This window comes from Oncorhynchus clarkii, chromosome 5 (genome assembly GCF_045791955.1).
Source record: "Oncorhynchus clarkii lewisi isolate Uvic-CL-2024 chromosome 5, UVic_Ocla_1.0, whole genome shotgun sequence".
Taxonomy (NCBI): Eukaryota; Metazoa; Chordata; class Actinopteri; order Salmoniformes; family Salmonidae; genus Oncorhynchus; species Oncorhynchus clarkii.
Window position 1 is genome coordinate 73,598,109 of NC_092151.1, and position 16,423 is coordinate 73,614,531.

The 16,423-nt window shown below is 40.5% G+C and overlaps 1 protein-coding gene across 6 annotated transcripts in view; it reads right to left on the reverse strand.

Moving 5' to 3' along the window:
- LOC139409369 (circadian locomoter output cycles protein kaput-like) overlaps positions 1-16,423 on the reverse strand; it is a 49,247-nt gene that overhangs the window by 17,120 nt on the left and 15,704 nt on the right. For 4 of the 6 annotated variants that reach the window (XM_071154417.1, XM_071154413.1, XM_071154416.1 and 1 more), the window contains exons 2-4: positions 12,195-12,261; positions 11,747-11,985; positions 5,357-5,448 (exon numbers count right to left, since the gene is read on the reverse strand). In XM_071154417.1, coding sequence (XP_071010518.1) covers positions 5,357-5,376 — 20 coding nt within the window. In that variant the 5' untranslated portion in view covers positions 5,377-5,448; positions 11,747-11,985; positions 12,195-12,261. The remainder of the gene's footprint in view (positions 1-5,356; positions 5,449-11,746; positions 11,986-12,194; positions 12,262-16,423) is intronic. The other 2 variants (XM_071154418.1, XM_071154414.1) reach the window with 1 other exon arrangement.

Genomic DNA, 16,423 nt, shown 5'->3' on the forward strand with positions numbered 1-16,423 from the left:
GGGAAACATTTTAGACTAAAAGGTGAGGAAAAAAACAGTTCATCTGACAAGACTGAATCCAAACATTACACTGTTGATTATATATGCATTTTACATTTGCTGTACTTTCATTGCATTTGTTGATAACGAAATCTGACAATACTCTGGATACATTCAGTAACATAATATTCATGGCAAATTTGGGGTAGGTGCAAAATAGGACGAAAATATGACAAGGTTTTGAGGGAGAGGTCTAACTGGTGTCTCCAAGTGGCCACATACAGCGTCTCCAGAAATGATTCATAACTCTATACTTTTTTTCAAAATGTTGTTGTGTTACAGCCTGAATTTCAAATGTATTACATTTTGATTTTGTATCTCTGATATACACACAATAAGCCCATAATGTCAAGTGGAATTGTCTTCATAGAACCTTAAAAATGTAAAAATGTGCTTAAATTCACATAAGATGCATGGACTCATTCTGTGTTCAATAATAGTGGTTAACATGATTTTTGAATGACTAGCCCATCTCTGTATCCCACGCATAAAAATAATTGTAAGGTCCCTCAAATCGAGTAGTGAATTTCAAGCACCGATTCAACCAAAGACCAGGGAGGCTTTTCAATGCCTAACAAAGAAGGGCACCGATTGGTAGATAAAAAGCAGACACTGAAAATCCCTTTGAGCATGGTAAAGTTATTAATTAGGCTTTGGATGATGTATAAATACACACAGTCACTACAAAGATGCAGACGTCCTTCCTACCTCAGTTGCCAGAGAGGAAGGAAACTGCTCAGGGATTTCACCATGAGGCCAATGGCGATTTTAAAACGGAGTTTAATGATTGCGATATGAAAAAAAAAGGAGGATGGATCAACAACATTGTAGTTACACTCCACAATACTAACCTAAATGACAGTAACTTTTTGTCCTGAATACAAAGCGTTATGTTTGGGGCAAATCCAACAACACATAACTGAGTACCACTATTCATATTTTCAAGCTTTGGTGGTGGCTGCATCATGTTATTGGTATGCTCGTCATCGGAAAGGGAGTTTTTTTTAGGATAGAAAGTAACAATACAGCTATGCACAGTCAAAATCCTAGAGGAAAACCTGGTCCAGTCTTCTTTCCAACAGACACTGGGAGACAAATTCACCTTTCAGCAGGACAATAACCTAAAACACATGGCCAAATCTACACTGGAGTTGCTCACCAAGATGACATTGAATGTTCCTGAGTGGGCTAGTTAGTTTTGACTGAAAATCTATGGCAAGACTTGGAAATAGCAATAACCAACTTGACAGAGCTTGAATAATTTTATATTGTACAATCCAGGTGTGCAAAGCTCTTAGAGACTTATCCTAAAAGATTCACAGCTGTAGTCACTGCCAAAAGGTATTTCTAACATGTATTGTCTCAAGATAGTGTTTTATTTGTCAAATTTTTTGTTAGAATTATTCTTCCACTTTGACAGAGTTTTGTGTAGACCGTTAGCAAAAATCACAATTAAATGAATTTTAATCCCACTTTAACATGTGGGAAAAGTTGAGGGGTGTGAATACTTTCTGAAGGCACTGTACCTCTCCAAAGTGTGCACGGTTCCTACATAATTCCAATGCACTTTTATGACTCAAAGAAGAGTCTTCAACTATAAAGGTGCTATTTTTAGCTCTCAGCTGTGCTGTCGAGGAACTAGAGCAAGCAGACTTGTTTGTTTTCTTTTGGAACACAGCCCAGCATCCCCACTATCACACAATTACTGTTGTTGTTTATGCATTCCAAAAATGTTCCATTATAATTCACAATCCGGTCTGGTGGGCATTATTTGAAAGCATGTTCTACGGCCAACATGGAAAAGTTGTAAAATATGATCTTAGGCTTGTTAGGCTTTCACATGGCAAGTGCACATACAGTGCATTCGGAAAATATTCAGACTCCTTGACTTTTTCCACTTTGTTACATTACAGCCTTATTCTTATTATTTTTAAATTTCCCCCTCAAACTCCACACAATAACCCATAATGACAAAGCAAAAAACAGGTGTAGAAATTATTTGAAATTAGTTCATTAAACATAAAAAAAACTGAAATATACATTTACTTAAGTATTCAGACCCTTTACTCAGTAATTTGTTGAAGCACCTTTGGCAGTGATTACAGCATCGAGTCTTCTTGGGTATGATGCTACAAGTTTGGCACACCTTTATTTGGGGAGATGCTCCCATTCTTCTCTGCAGATCCTCTTAAGCTCTGTCATGTTGGGTGGGGAGCATCGCTGGACAGCTATTTCCAGAGCCCGGACTTGAGGAAACCAATCAAGGAAACCAATCTTGGTTTCATCAGACCAGATAATCTTGTTTCTCATGGTCTGAGAGCCATTTAGGTGCCTTTTACTGAGGAGCGGCTTCCGTCTGGCCACTACCATAAAGGCCTGATTGGTGGAGTGTTGCAGAGATGGGAGAACCTTCCTGAAGGACAACCATCTCCACAGAGGATCTCTGTAGCTCTGTCAGAGTGACCATCAGGTTCTTGGTCACCTCCCTGACCAAGTCACTTCTCCCCCGATTGCTCAGTTTGGCCCTGTGGCTAGTTTTAGGAAGAGTCTTGGTGGTTCCAAACTTCTTCCATTTAAGAATGGAGGCCACTGTGTTCTTGGGGACCTTCAATGCTGCAGAAATGTTTTGGTACCCTTCCCCAGATCTGTGCCTTGACACAATCCTGTCTCGGAGCTCTACGGACAATTCCTTCCAACTCATGGCTTGGTTTTTGCGCTGACATGCACTGTCAACTGTGGGACCTTGTATAGACAGGTGTGTGCCTTTCCAAATATTGTCCAAACAATTAAAAATTGACCCCAGGTGGATTCCAATCAAGTTGTAGAAACATCAAGGATGATCAATGGAAACAGGATGAACTTGAGCAAAATGTTGAGTCTCATCGAAAACGGTCTGAATACTTGTGAATAAGATTGTTTTTTATTTTTAATACATTTGCACAAAAAAAAACCTTTTCACTTTGTCATTATGGGGTATTGTGTGTAGGTTGAGGAGGAAAAAATGTATTCAATACATTTTAGAATAAGGCTGTAACGTAACAAAATGTGGAAAAAGTCAAGGGGTCTGAATATTTTCTGAATGCACTGTAGAAAAGAGTGACGAGTGCATTCAAATGTGTGTTCCCCGCCAAACATCTTCACAATATGACAAACATAGGCTCATTCTGTTCAGGACAACCCAGGGTATGACACCATGTCAACTTGTAACTGTACATCAAGCAGAGTGATCATAAACGTTGACACTATGAAATTTGTTTTATGATATGGAAATGTGAAGTGCAGATTTAGGTGTGTTTGGCTCGCTTGTATAACGGGTGTTTGGCTCGCTTGTATGACATCAAAGTGGTATTTATTATAATCCTTAACAACTCAATATATTTAGGAGACCTATTTAGAGCATTTCCCTTACTCAGACAAAAAAAAACTGCGGGAGGTGGGGCAACTTCTTGTCACACGCAGTGTTCACGTTCAGAACGGCTGTCAGTCAAAACCAATACTGAGCTGTAAAGCGGAGACCTTGAGCTGACATCATGTTTTTGTACACCCACTGCATTTCAATTTAAGCATTTATCAGCAACCAAATCTGCTATTTTAACTAGAGGTCGACCGATTATGATTTTTCAACGCCGATACCGATTATTGGAGGACCGAGAGAAAAAAGACGATACCGATTAAAATCAACCAATTTTTTATTTTTATTTGTAATAATGACAATTACAACAATACTGAATGAACACTTTTATTTTAACTTAATATAATACGTCAATAAAATCAATTCAGCCTCAAATAAATCATGAAACATGTTCAATTTGGTTTAAATAATGCAAATAATGTTGGAGAAGAAAGTAAAAGTGCAATATGTGCCATGTAAAAAAGCTAACGTTTAAGTTCCTTGCTCAGAACATGAGAACATATGAAAGCTGGTGGTGTCTTTTAACAAGAGTCTTCAATATTCCCAGGTAAGAAGTTTTAGGTTGTAGTTATTATAGAACTATTTCTCTCTATACCATTTGTATTTCATATACCTTTGACTATTGGATGTTCTTATAGGCACTTTAGTAATGCCAGTGTAACAGTATAGCTTCCGTCCCTCTCCTCGCCCCTACCTGGGAACACATCGACAACAGCCACCCTCGAAGCATCGTTAGCCATCGCTCTTGCAGAGCAAGGGGAACAACTACTTCAAGGTCTCAGAGCGAGTTATGTCACCGATTGAAACGCTATTAGCGAGCACCCCGCTAACTAGCTAGCCATTTCACATCTGTTACACCAGCCTAATCTTGGAGTTGATAGACTTGAAATCATAAAAAACTCAATGCTTGAAGCACAGGGAAGAGCTACGAAAGTGCTTTTTTCGCAAATGCGCTTTTGTTAAATCATCCCCCGTTTGGCGAAGTTGGTCTTCACACAGTTCGCAACGAGCCAGACGGCCCAAACTGCTGCATATAGCCGGACTCTGTTGCACAGAATGCAAGAGAAGTGACACAATTTCCCTAGTTAAAAGAAATTCATGTTAGCAGGCAATATTAACTAAATATGCAGGTTTAAAAATATATACTTGTGTATTGATTTTAAGAAAGGCGTTGATATTTATGGTTAGGTACACATTGGTGCAACAACAGTGCTCTTTTCACAAATGCGCTTGTTAAAAAAACGTTTGGCGAAGTAGGTTATGATTCAATGATAAATTAACAGGCACCGCATCGATTGTATGCAACGCAGGACAAGCTAGATAAACTAGTAATATCATCAACCATGTGTAGTTAACTAGTGATTATGTTAAGAGTGATTGTTTTTTATAAGTTGTGTTTAATGCTAGCTAGCACCTTACCTCCTTGCTGCACTCACATAACAGGCAGTCAGCCTGCCACGCAGTCTCCTCGTGGAGTGCAATATAATCGGCCATGATCGGTGTCCAAAAATGCCGATTGTTATGAAAACTTGAATCGGCCCTAATTAAAATCGCCCATTCCGATTAATCGGTCGACCTCTAATTTTAACCCGTATACGGGTATGAGTGTAAAGAGTTAACCAGGCAAGTCCATTAAGAACAACTTATTATTTCCAGGTCCAGAGCCACCCACACACACAGGTCAGTCACACACACACACCTAAAGATCCACCAAATGTTGCTTGAAATCACCATAACGACTAAATCCAGGGAAAGTAAAGCACAGATTGAGAACATTTAAAAAACGTTTTATTTTATAGATTGTTAGTCACAGATGATTTGACAGACCAGACCAGACCAGATGAGTAGGTAGGGTAGGATATCCATTTCTCTCAAGTTTAGGAGGAGATTGGTAGACTAACTCACCCGCCTATACTGGAAGTCATTTTGTAGCCTGTTCAGGGTCGCAGTTATGGAGAGGGGCCTTTTAATCGTGAGGTAGACATTTGTGAATGAACCTGTCAGAAAAAGCGAGATTAACAGTGAAATTACAGTACATGGCCTGAAACTAAAAATAATGTACAGTACCAGTCAAAAGTTTGGACACATCTACTCATTCAAGGGTTTTCCTTTATTTTTACTATTTTCTACATTATAGAATAATAAAGACATCAAAACTATGAAATAACATATGGGATCATGAAGAAACCAATTAAAAGTTCATTTGTGGAATTTCTTTCCTTCTTAATGCGTTTGAGCCAATCAGTTGTGTTGTGACTCCTTCAAGACTGTTGGAAAAGCATTGAAACATGAAACAAAATGTTGGACTCATCAGACCTGGGTCTTCCTTTCCTGTGGCGGTCCACATGAGAGCCAGATTCATCATAGCACTTGATGGTTATTGCGAATGCACTTGAAGAAACTTTCAAAGTTGTTGAAATGTTTCATATTGACTGACCTTCGTGTCTTGGTGGACTGTCATTTCTCTTTGCTTATTTGAGCTGTTCTTGCCATTATATGGTCTTTTACCAAATAGAGCTCACTCTGTATACCACCCCTACCATGTCACAACACAACTGATTGGCTCAAACGCATTAAGGATAGAAATTCAACACAAACTTTTAACAAGGCACACCTGTTAATTGAAATGCATTCCAGGCACCTCATGAATCTGGTTGAGAGAATTTCAAGAGGGTGCGAAGCTGTCAAGGCTGAGGGTGGCTACTTTGAAGAATCTCAAATATAAAACATATTTTGGTTTGTTTAACACTTTTGGTTTCTAAATGATTCCATATTTGTTACTTCGTAGTTTTGATGTCTTCATTATTATTCTACAATGTAGAAAATAGTAAAAATAAAGAATAACCATGGAATGAGTAGGTATGTCCAAACCTTTGTGTGTGTGTGTGTGTGTGTGTGTGTGTGTGTGTGTGTGTGTGTGTGTGTGTGTGTGTGTGTGTGTGTGTGTGTGTGTGTGTGTGTGTGTGTGTGTGTGTTATACAGTGGGGAGAACAAGTATTTGATACACTGCCGAGTTTGCAGGTTTTCCTACTTGCCAAGCATGTAGAGGTCTGCAATTTTTATCATAAGTACACTTCAACTGTGAGAGATGGAATCTAAAACAAAAATCCAGAAAATCATATTGTATGATTTTTAAGTAATTCATTTGCATTTTATTGCATGACATAAGTATTTGATACATCAGAAAAGCAGAACTTAATATTTACTTTTCCTGTAGGCTTGCACACACTGCAGCAGGGATTGTGGCCCACTCCTCCATACAGTCATTCTCCAGATCCTTCAGGTTTCAGGGCTGTCGCTGGGCAATACGGACTTTCAGCTCCCTCCAAAGATTTTCTATTGGGTTCAGGTCTGGAGACTGGCTAGGCCACTCCAGGACCTTGAGATGCTTCTTACGGAGCCACTCCTTAGTTGCCCTGGCTGTGTGTTTCGGGTCGTTGTCATGCTGGAAGACCTAGCCACAACCCATCTTCAATGCTCTTACTGAGGGAAGGAGGTTGTTGGCCAAGATCTCGCGAAACATGGCCCCATACATCCTCCCCTCAATACGGTGCAGTCGTCCTGTCCCCTTTGCAGAAAAGCATCCCCAAAGAATTATGTTTCCATGGTTGGGATGGTGTTTCTGGGGTTGTAGTCATCATTTTTCCTCCAAACACAGCGAGTGGAGTTTAGACCAAAAAGCTCTATTTTTGTCTCATCAGACCACATGACCTTCTCCCATTCCTCCTCTGGGTCATCCAGATGGTCATTGGCAAACTTCAGACGGGCCTGGACATGCGCTGGCTTGAGCAGGGGGACCTTGCGTGCGCTGCAGGATTTTAATCCATGATGGCGTAGTGTGTTACTAATGCTTTTCTTTGAGATTGTGGCCCCAGCTCTCTTCAGGTCATTGACCAGGTCCTGCCGTGTAGTTCTGGGCTGATCCTTGCTGTCCCAATCCACCTGGCCGTGCTGCTGCTCCAGTTTCAACTGTTCTGCCTTATTATTATTATTATTATTATTATTTGACCATGCTGGTCATTTATGAACATTTGAACATCTTGGCCATGGTCTGTTATAATCTCCACCCGGCACAGCCAGAAGAGGACTGGCCACCCCACATATCCTGGTTCCTCTCTAGGTTTCTTCCTAGGTTTTGGCCTTGCTAGGGAGTTTTTCCTTGCCACCGTGCTTCTACACCTGCATTGCTTTCTGTTTGGGGTTTTAGGCTGGGTTTCTGTACAGCACTTTGAGATATCAGCTGATGTACGAAGGGCTATATAAATACATTTGATTTGATCCCTCACATTCCTCATGATCATTGATGCCCCACTAGGTGAGATCTTGCATGGAGCCCCAGACCGAGGGTGATAGACCGTCATCTTGAACTTCTTCCATTTTCTAATAATTGCGCCAGCAGTTGTTGCCTTCTCACCAAGCTGTTTGCCTATTATTCTGTAGCCCATCCCAGCCTTGTCCAGGTCTACAATTTTATCCCTGATGTCCTTACACAGCTCTCTGGTCTTGGCCATTGTGGAGAGGTTGGAGTCTGTTTTGTTGAGTGTGTGGACAGGTGTCTTTTATACAGGTAACGAGTTCAAATAGGTGCAGTTAATACAGATAATGAATGGAGAACAGGAGGGCTTCTTAAAGAAAAACTAACAGGTCTGTGAGAACCTGAATTCTTACTGGTTGGTAGGTGATCAAATACTTATGTAATGCAATAAAATGCAAATTAATTACTTAAAAATCATACAATGTGATTTTCTGGATTTTTGTTTTAGATTGTGTCTCTCACATTTGAAGTGTACCTATGATAAAAATTACAGACCTCTACATGCTTTGTAAGTAGGAAAACCTGCAAAATCGGCAGTGTATCAAATACTTGTTCTCCCCACTGCGTGTGTGTGTGTGCGCGCATGCATGCATGCATGCATACATGCATGCATACATGCATACATGCATGCATACATGCATACATGCATGCATACATGCATACATGCATGCATACATGCATGCATACATGCATACATGCATGCATACATGCATACATACAGACTCCACAAATTTCTTGCTAAGAAACTATAATTTTGGCAAGTCGGTTAAGACATCTACTGCGTGCATGACAAGTAATTTTTCCAACAATTGTTTACAGACATATTATTTCAATTATAATTCACTGCATCACAATTCCAGTTGGTCAGAAGATTACATACACTAAGTTGACTGTGCCTTTAAACAGCTTGGAAAATTCCAGAAAATGACATCACGGCTTTAGAAGCTTCTGATATGCTAATTGACGTCATCTGTGTACCTGTGGATGTACAGTGCCTTGCGAAAGTATTCGGCCCCCTTGAACTTTGCGACCTTTTGCCACATTTCAGGCTTCAAACATAAAGATATAAAACTGTATTTTTTTGTGAAGAATCAACAACAAGTGGGACACAATCATGAAGTGGAACGACATTTATTGGATTTTTTAAACTTTTTTAACAAATCAAAAACTGAAAAATTGGGCGTGCAAAATTATTCAGCCCCTTTACTTTCAGTGCAGCAAACTCTCTCCAGAAGTTCAGTTAGGATCTCTGAATGATCCAATGTTGACCTAAATGACTAATGATGATAAATACAATCCACCTGTGTGTAATCAAGTCTCCGTATAAATGCACCTGCACTGTGATAGTCTCAGAGGTCCGTTAAAAGCGCAGAGAGCATCATGAAGAACAAGGAACACACCAGGCAGGTCCGAGATACTGTTGTGAAGAAGTTTAAAGCCGGATTTGGATACAAAAAGATTTCCCAAGCTTTAAACATCCCAAGCAGCACTGTGCAAGCGATAATATTGAAATGGAAGGAGTATCAGACCACTGCAAATCTACCAAGACCTGGCCGTCCCTCTAAACTTTCAGCTCATACAAGGAGAAGACTGATCAGAGATGCAGCCAAGAGGCCCATGATCACTCTGGATGAACTGCAGAGATCTACAGCTGAGGTGGGAGACTCTGTCCATAGGACAACAATCAGTCGTATATTGCACAAATCTGGCCTTTATGGAAGAGTGGCAAGAAGAAAGCCATTTCTTAAAGATATCCATAAAAAGTGTCGTTTAAAGTTTGCCACAAGCCACCTGGGAGACACACCAAACATGTGGAAGAAGGTGCACTGGTCAGATGAAACCAAAATTGAACTTTTTGGCAACAATGCAAAACGGAGTAAAAGCAACACAGCTCATCACCCTGAACACACCATCCCCACTGTCAAACATGGTGGTGGCAGCATCATGGTTTGGGCCTGCTTTTCTTCAGCAGGGACAGGGAAGATGGTTAAAATTGATGGGAAGATGGATGGAGCCAAATACAGGACCATTCTGGAAGAAAACCTGATGGAGTCTGCAAAAGACCTGAGACTGGGACGGAGATTTGTCTTCCAACAAGACAATGATCCAAAACATAAAGCAAAATCTACAATGGAATGGTTCAAAAATAAACATATCCAGGTGTTAGAATGGCCAAGTCAAAGTCCAGACCTGAATCCAATCGAGAATCTGTGGAAAGAACTGAAAACTGCTGTTCACAAATGCTCTCCATCCAACCTCACTGAGCTCGAGCTGTTTTGCAAGGAGGAATGGGAAAAATTTCAGTCTCTCGATGTGCAAAACTGATAGAGACATACCCCAAGCGACTTACAGCTGTAATCGCAGCAAAAGGTGGCGCTACAAAGTATTAACTTAAGGGGGCTGAATAATTTTGCACGCCCAATTTTTCAGTTTTTGATTTGTTAAAAAAGTTTGAAATATCCAATAAATGTCGTTCCCCTTCATGATTGTGTCTCACTTGTTGTTGATTCTTCACAAAAAAATACAGTTTTATATCTTTATGTTTGAAGCCTGAAATGTGGCAAAAGGTTGCAAAGTTCAAGGTGGCCGAATACTTTCGCAAGGCACTGTATTTCAAGGCCTACCTTCAAACTCAGTTCCTCTTTGCGTGACATCATGGGAAAATCTAAAGAAATCAACCAAGACCTCAGAAAAAACATCTCCACTGGTCCATCCTTGGGAGCAATTTCCAAACACCTGAAGGTACCACTTTCATCTGTACAAACAATAGTACCAAGTATAACCACCATGGGACCACACAGCCGTCATAGCGCTCTGGAAGGAGATGCATTCTGTCTCCTAGAGATGAACGTACTTTGGTGCGAAAAGTGAAAATCAATCCCAGAACAACAGCAGAGGACCTTGTGAAGATGCTGGACGAAACAGGTACAAAAGTATCTATATCCACAGTAAAACAAGTTCTACATCAACATAACCTGAAAGGCCACTCAGCAAGGAAGAAGCTACTGCTCCAAAACCACCATAAAAAAAGACAGACTACGGTTTAAAACTGCACATGGGGACAAAGATCATACTTTTTGGAGAAATGCCCTCTGGTCTGATGAAACAAAAATATAACTGTTTGGCCATAATGACCATCGTTATGTTTGGAGGAAAAGGGGGAGACTTGCAAGCCGAAGAACACCATCCCAACCATGAAGCACGGGGGTGGCAGCATCATGTTGTGGGGGTTCTTTGCTGCAGGAAGGAGTGGTGCACTTCGCAAAAATAGATTGCATCATGAGGGAGGAAAATTGTGTGGATATATTGAAGCAACATCTCAAGACATCAGTCAGGAAGTTAAAGCTTGGTCGCAAATGGGTCTTCCAAAAGGACCATGACCCCAAACATACTTCCAAAGTTGTGGCAAAATGGCTTAAGGACAACAAAGTCAAGGTATTGGAGTGGCCATCACAAATCCCTGACCTCAATCCTAAAAAAAATCTGCGGGCAGAACTGAAAAAGCGTGTACGAGCAATGAGGCCTACAAACCTGACTCAGTTACACCAGCTCTGTCAGGAGCAATGGGCCAAAATTCACCCAACTTATTGTGGGAAGCTTGTGGAAGGCTACCTGAAACGTTTGACCCAAGTTAAACAATTTAAAGGCAATGCTACCAAATACTAATTGAGTGTATGTAAACTTCTGATCCACTGGGAATGTGATGAAAGAAATAAAAGCTGAAATAAATCGCTCTCTACTATAATTCTGATATTTCACATTCTTTAAAATAAAGTGGTGATCCTAACTGACCTAAGACATGGGAATTTTTACTAGGATTAAATGTGAAAAACTGAGTTTAAATGTATTTGGCTGAGGTGTATGTAAACTTCCGACTTCAACTGTGTGTGTGAGAGAGATATACGTATATCTATCTATCTCACACAGAATAACCCACAGCCTCTATTCCTGAAGGGCAGCAGCACCCGGCCCAACCTTACCTCCTGTCTAGCAGACTCTGTGGGAGGATGAGGAGTGTGGTGTAGGATGAAGGTCCACCCAATGTGGAGGCACTGTGGGGATGGCAGAGGTCTGTGTCCCCCCTAGGGGAGGGGGGTAGTTACAAGAGTCACTGGGAGGATCCTTTGTCAAAGGCCAGCGGTTGTCAACGGCTCCTTGCTGAGCTGAGCATTCCGCCGTGCTGGGCTGTACCACATGACAGCTACATTGGATGCTCTAACTGGTTACAAAACAGAAGACATTACATGAATTAACCTGTAAAGTGGTCTATTTACTCAATCCCAATTCAACCATAGCCTCTGTACCGTAGGTTCTTGTCTATCTGGAATTAATTTATTCGATAAATGTTATATGGCAGAAATTCCACTTAGCATATCAGTGGGCTAAGCATAGCTATATGTTTAGTACAGAGCAGAGGTGAGCACTTACCAATCACATGGTTCGTCTGGAGCCGCTATGGTACTGGACTAGAAAAGAGATGTTTTCCTTCGGGGATCTAAAATAAGAAAAAAAACACACAACATATACCCTGAAAACACACACATCCTTAAACCCTGCAACAGACACACAAATAACCTTACATATAGAAGACGTACACAGAACCTTATATCCTTAGCGATGACATGATGGAAAAGCTGATTCAACCGATCGCTGCAGCTGTACATAGCCCATCTGTAAATAGCCCACCCAATCTACCTACCTCATCCCCATATTGTTTTTATTTAATTTTCTGATCTTTTGCACACCAGTATATCTACTTGAGCAGATGATGTGCATCTATCACTCCAGTGTTAATTTGCTAAACTGTAATTACTTCGCTACTATGGCCTATTTATTGCTTTACCTCCTCACGTCATTTGCACACACTGTATATAGACAATTTTTTTATATTGTGTTATTGACTGTATGCTTGTTTATTCAATGTGTAACTCTGTTGTTGTTTGTGTCACACTGCTTTGCTTTATCTTGGCCAGGTCGCAGTTGTAAATGAGAACTTGTTCTCAACTAGCTTACCTGGTTAAATAAAGGTGAAATAAAAAATAAAGAGCCAGAAAGGTCATGACAGCCACAGCCTGAAATACGCAACCAAAAACACAAACTGACATGATAAAATCCTGGTTTAGACACATGCCCTAGTCTCTAAACTAGTTAGGGATCCTAATAATGCCTAATTGTGGCAATGCGAGGACGTCAACAGTGGAGCTCGACTGACCAATATGTCTCTAATAGTGAGCTTTCCTAAAATGACCAGCATCATGATTAATCCCATTCTGACCCAACAGACTGGAATGCTTTCACACAAACTGGACTAATGCCTGGATAGAACAGAACATTAAAGTGAATGTTTTTCAACATGTTAAACTATGAACATGTTTTTGGGAGAGGAAGAGAGTGACAGACACAGAGACAGACATAGGGGTGTGGTGGCTGTGGCGGAGTGTCTAGGTGAATGAGGGGAGTGCTGGGAAATCTATAGAGCATCTACAGACGGACTACCCAAATAAAGTGTGACCCCAAGTGCCTGAAAGGAAGGGGGAGGGGCATTGTCACAGCCCATTGACTTTCAGCTATGCCCATTTCTCTGCTCTCTGGACGTGACTTAAATGCAAGTAAAACTAAAAATGCATGCTATTCAATCGATCACTGCCCGCCCGTCCAGCATCACCACTCTGGACGGCTCTGACTTAGAATACGTGGACAACTACAAATACCTAGGTGTCTGGCTAGACTGTAAACTCTCCTTCCAGACTCACATTAAGCATCTCCAATCCAAAATTAAATCTAGATTCGGCTTCATATATCGCAACAAAGCATCCTTCACTCATGCTGCCAAACATACCCTCGTAAAACTGACCATCCTACCGATCCTTGACTTCGGCGATGTCATCTATAAAATATCCTCAAACACTCTCCTTAACAAATTGGATGCAGTCTATCACAGTGCCATCCTTTTTTTTAACCAAAGCCCCATACACTACCCACCACTGCGACCTGTATGCTCTCGTTTGCTGGCCCTCGCTTCATACTCGTCGCCAAACCCACTGCTAGGTTTTTTTACATTTTATTTGACCTTTATTTAACCAGGCAAGTCAGTTAAGAACACATTCTTATTTTCAATGACGACCTAGGAACGGTGGGTTAACTGCCCTTTTCAGGGGCAGAACGACAGATTTTCACCTTGTCAGCTCAGGGGATCCAATCTTGCAACCGTACAGTTAACTAGTCCAACGCTCTAACCATTGCACTCCACGAGGAGCCTGCCTGTTACGCAAATGCAGTAGAAGCCAAGGTAAATTGCTAGCTAGCATTAAACTTATCTTATAAAAACCAATCAATCCTAATCACTAGTTATAACTACTAATCCAGTTTAGCAGGCAATATTAACCAGGTGAAATTGTGTCATTTCTCTTGCGTTCATTGCACGCAGAGTCATTGCGAACTAATTTGCCAGAATTGTATGTAATTATGACATAACATTGAAGGTTGTGCAATGTAACAAGAATATTTAGACTTAGGGATGCCACCCGTTAGAAAAAATACAGAACGGTTCCGTATTTCACTGAAATAATAAACGTTTTGTTTTCGAAATGATAGTTTCCAGATTCTATCATATGAATGACCAAAGGCTCGTATTTCTGTGTGTTATGTTATAATTAAGTCTGATTTGATAGAGCAGTCTGACTGAGCAGCAGCAGGCCCGTAATCATTCATTCAAACAGCACTTTTGTGCGTTTGCCAGCAGCTCTTTGCAAGCACAGCGCTGTTTATGACTTCAAGCCTATCAGCCTAATTGCTGGTGTAACCAATGTGAAATAGCTAGCTAGTTAGCTGTGTGTGCGCTAATACCGTTTCAAACGTCACTCGCTTTTAGATTTGGAGTAGTTATTCCCCTTGCGCTGCAAGGGCCGCGGCTTTTGTGGAGCGTTGGGTAACGCTGCTTCGAGTGTGGCTGTTGTCGATGTGTTCCTGGTTCGAGCCCAGGTAGGGGCGAGGAGAGGGACGGAAGCTATACTGTTACACTGGCATTACTATAGTGCCTATAAAGACATTCAATAGTCAAAGGTATATGAAATATAGAGAGAAATAGTCCTATAAATACTATATTAACTAGAACCTAAAACCTCTTACCTTGGAATATTCTCATTTTAACATAGTCTCATGTTAAAAGGAACCACCAACTTTCATATATTCTTATGTTCTGAGCAAGGAACTTAAATGTTAGCTTTTTTTACATGTCACACATTTTTATATGGCACATACATGGCACATATTGCATATTGGCACATCTTACTTTCTTCTCCAACACTATGATTTTGCATTATTTAAACCAAATTGAACATGTTTCAGGATTTATTTGAGGCTAAATTAATTTTGATGTATTATATTAAGTTAAAATAAGTGTTCATTCAGTATTGTTGTAATTGTCATTATTACAAATGTTTAAATAATAATAAAAATAATAATAATAAAAAAATACGTTTTTAAAAAATAGGTCGATTAATCGGTATCTGCTTTTTTGGTCCTCCAATAATCAGTATCGCCGTTGAAAAAAAAAATCGTAATCGGTCGACATCTACTGGTCACCCCCAAAGCCAATTCCTCCTTTGGTCGCCTTTCCTTCCAGTTCTCTGCTGCCAATGACTGGAAAGAACTGCAAAAATCACTGAAGCTGGAGACTCATATCTCCCTCACTAGCTTTAAGCACCAGCTGTCAGAGCAGCTCACAGATCACTGCATATAGCCCATCTATCTACCTCATCCCCATACTGTATTTATCTTGCTCCTTTGCACCCCAGTATCTTTACTTGCACATCCATCTTCTGCACATCTATCACTCCAGTGTTTAATTGCTATATTGTAATTACTTCGCCACCATGCCTATTTATTGCCTTAACTCCCTTATCTTACCTCATTTGCACTCAATGTATATAGACTTTTGTTTTATTTTTTCTACTGTATTATTGACTGTATGTTTTGTTTATTCCATGTGTAACTCTGTGTTGTTGTATGTGTCGAATTGCTATGCTTTATCTTGGCCAGGTCGCAGTTGCAAATGAGAACTTGTTCTCAACTAGCCTATCTGGTTAAATAAAGGTGAAATTAAAAATTAAAAAACAGATACATTTGACCTGCACAAGCAGCACGACACACAGGGTCTCACACCACAAACACATCACACAGAAAATGTGAGGGTCTCTGTCGAAAACATAAGGTTACAGGTTTAATAAATTCTCAACATGACCATGTATGTAACAGTAGCAGCAGAGTTTCTATCCACCTTATGTAACCTGGCAACAAGGGCGCCATCTGATTGGTCCAGAAACCGATGGGTTGGGCCAGAGCCAGAACACGTGGACAAGCAGCGAGGGAATTGGTCATTGGCTTTGATACTCATTGGTTAGAGATGCTCAAAAATAGCTGTTGACACCTCTCGTCACCACAAACAACTTCAATGATGTCCGTCTCACACTCAAGCATGTGGCAAACAGAGCAGCGGATGAAATTAGTGTGAGTCATCAGGCTATAAATAAAGTGCACAGAATTGTAAGATATTTTCATTTCATGGTGGGGGAAAACATTGAATATGTGTTTTCGTAGTATAAGCACTCGGAAGCCGACATTAGCATAATTAGCATTCCCATAGAGTTAACATGGCA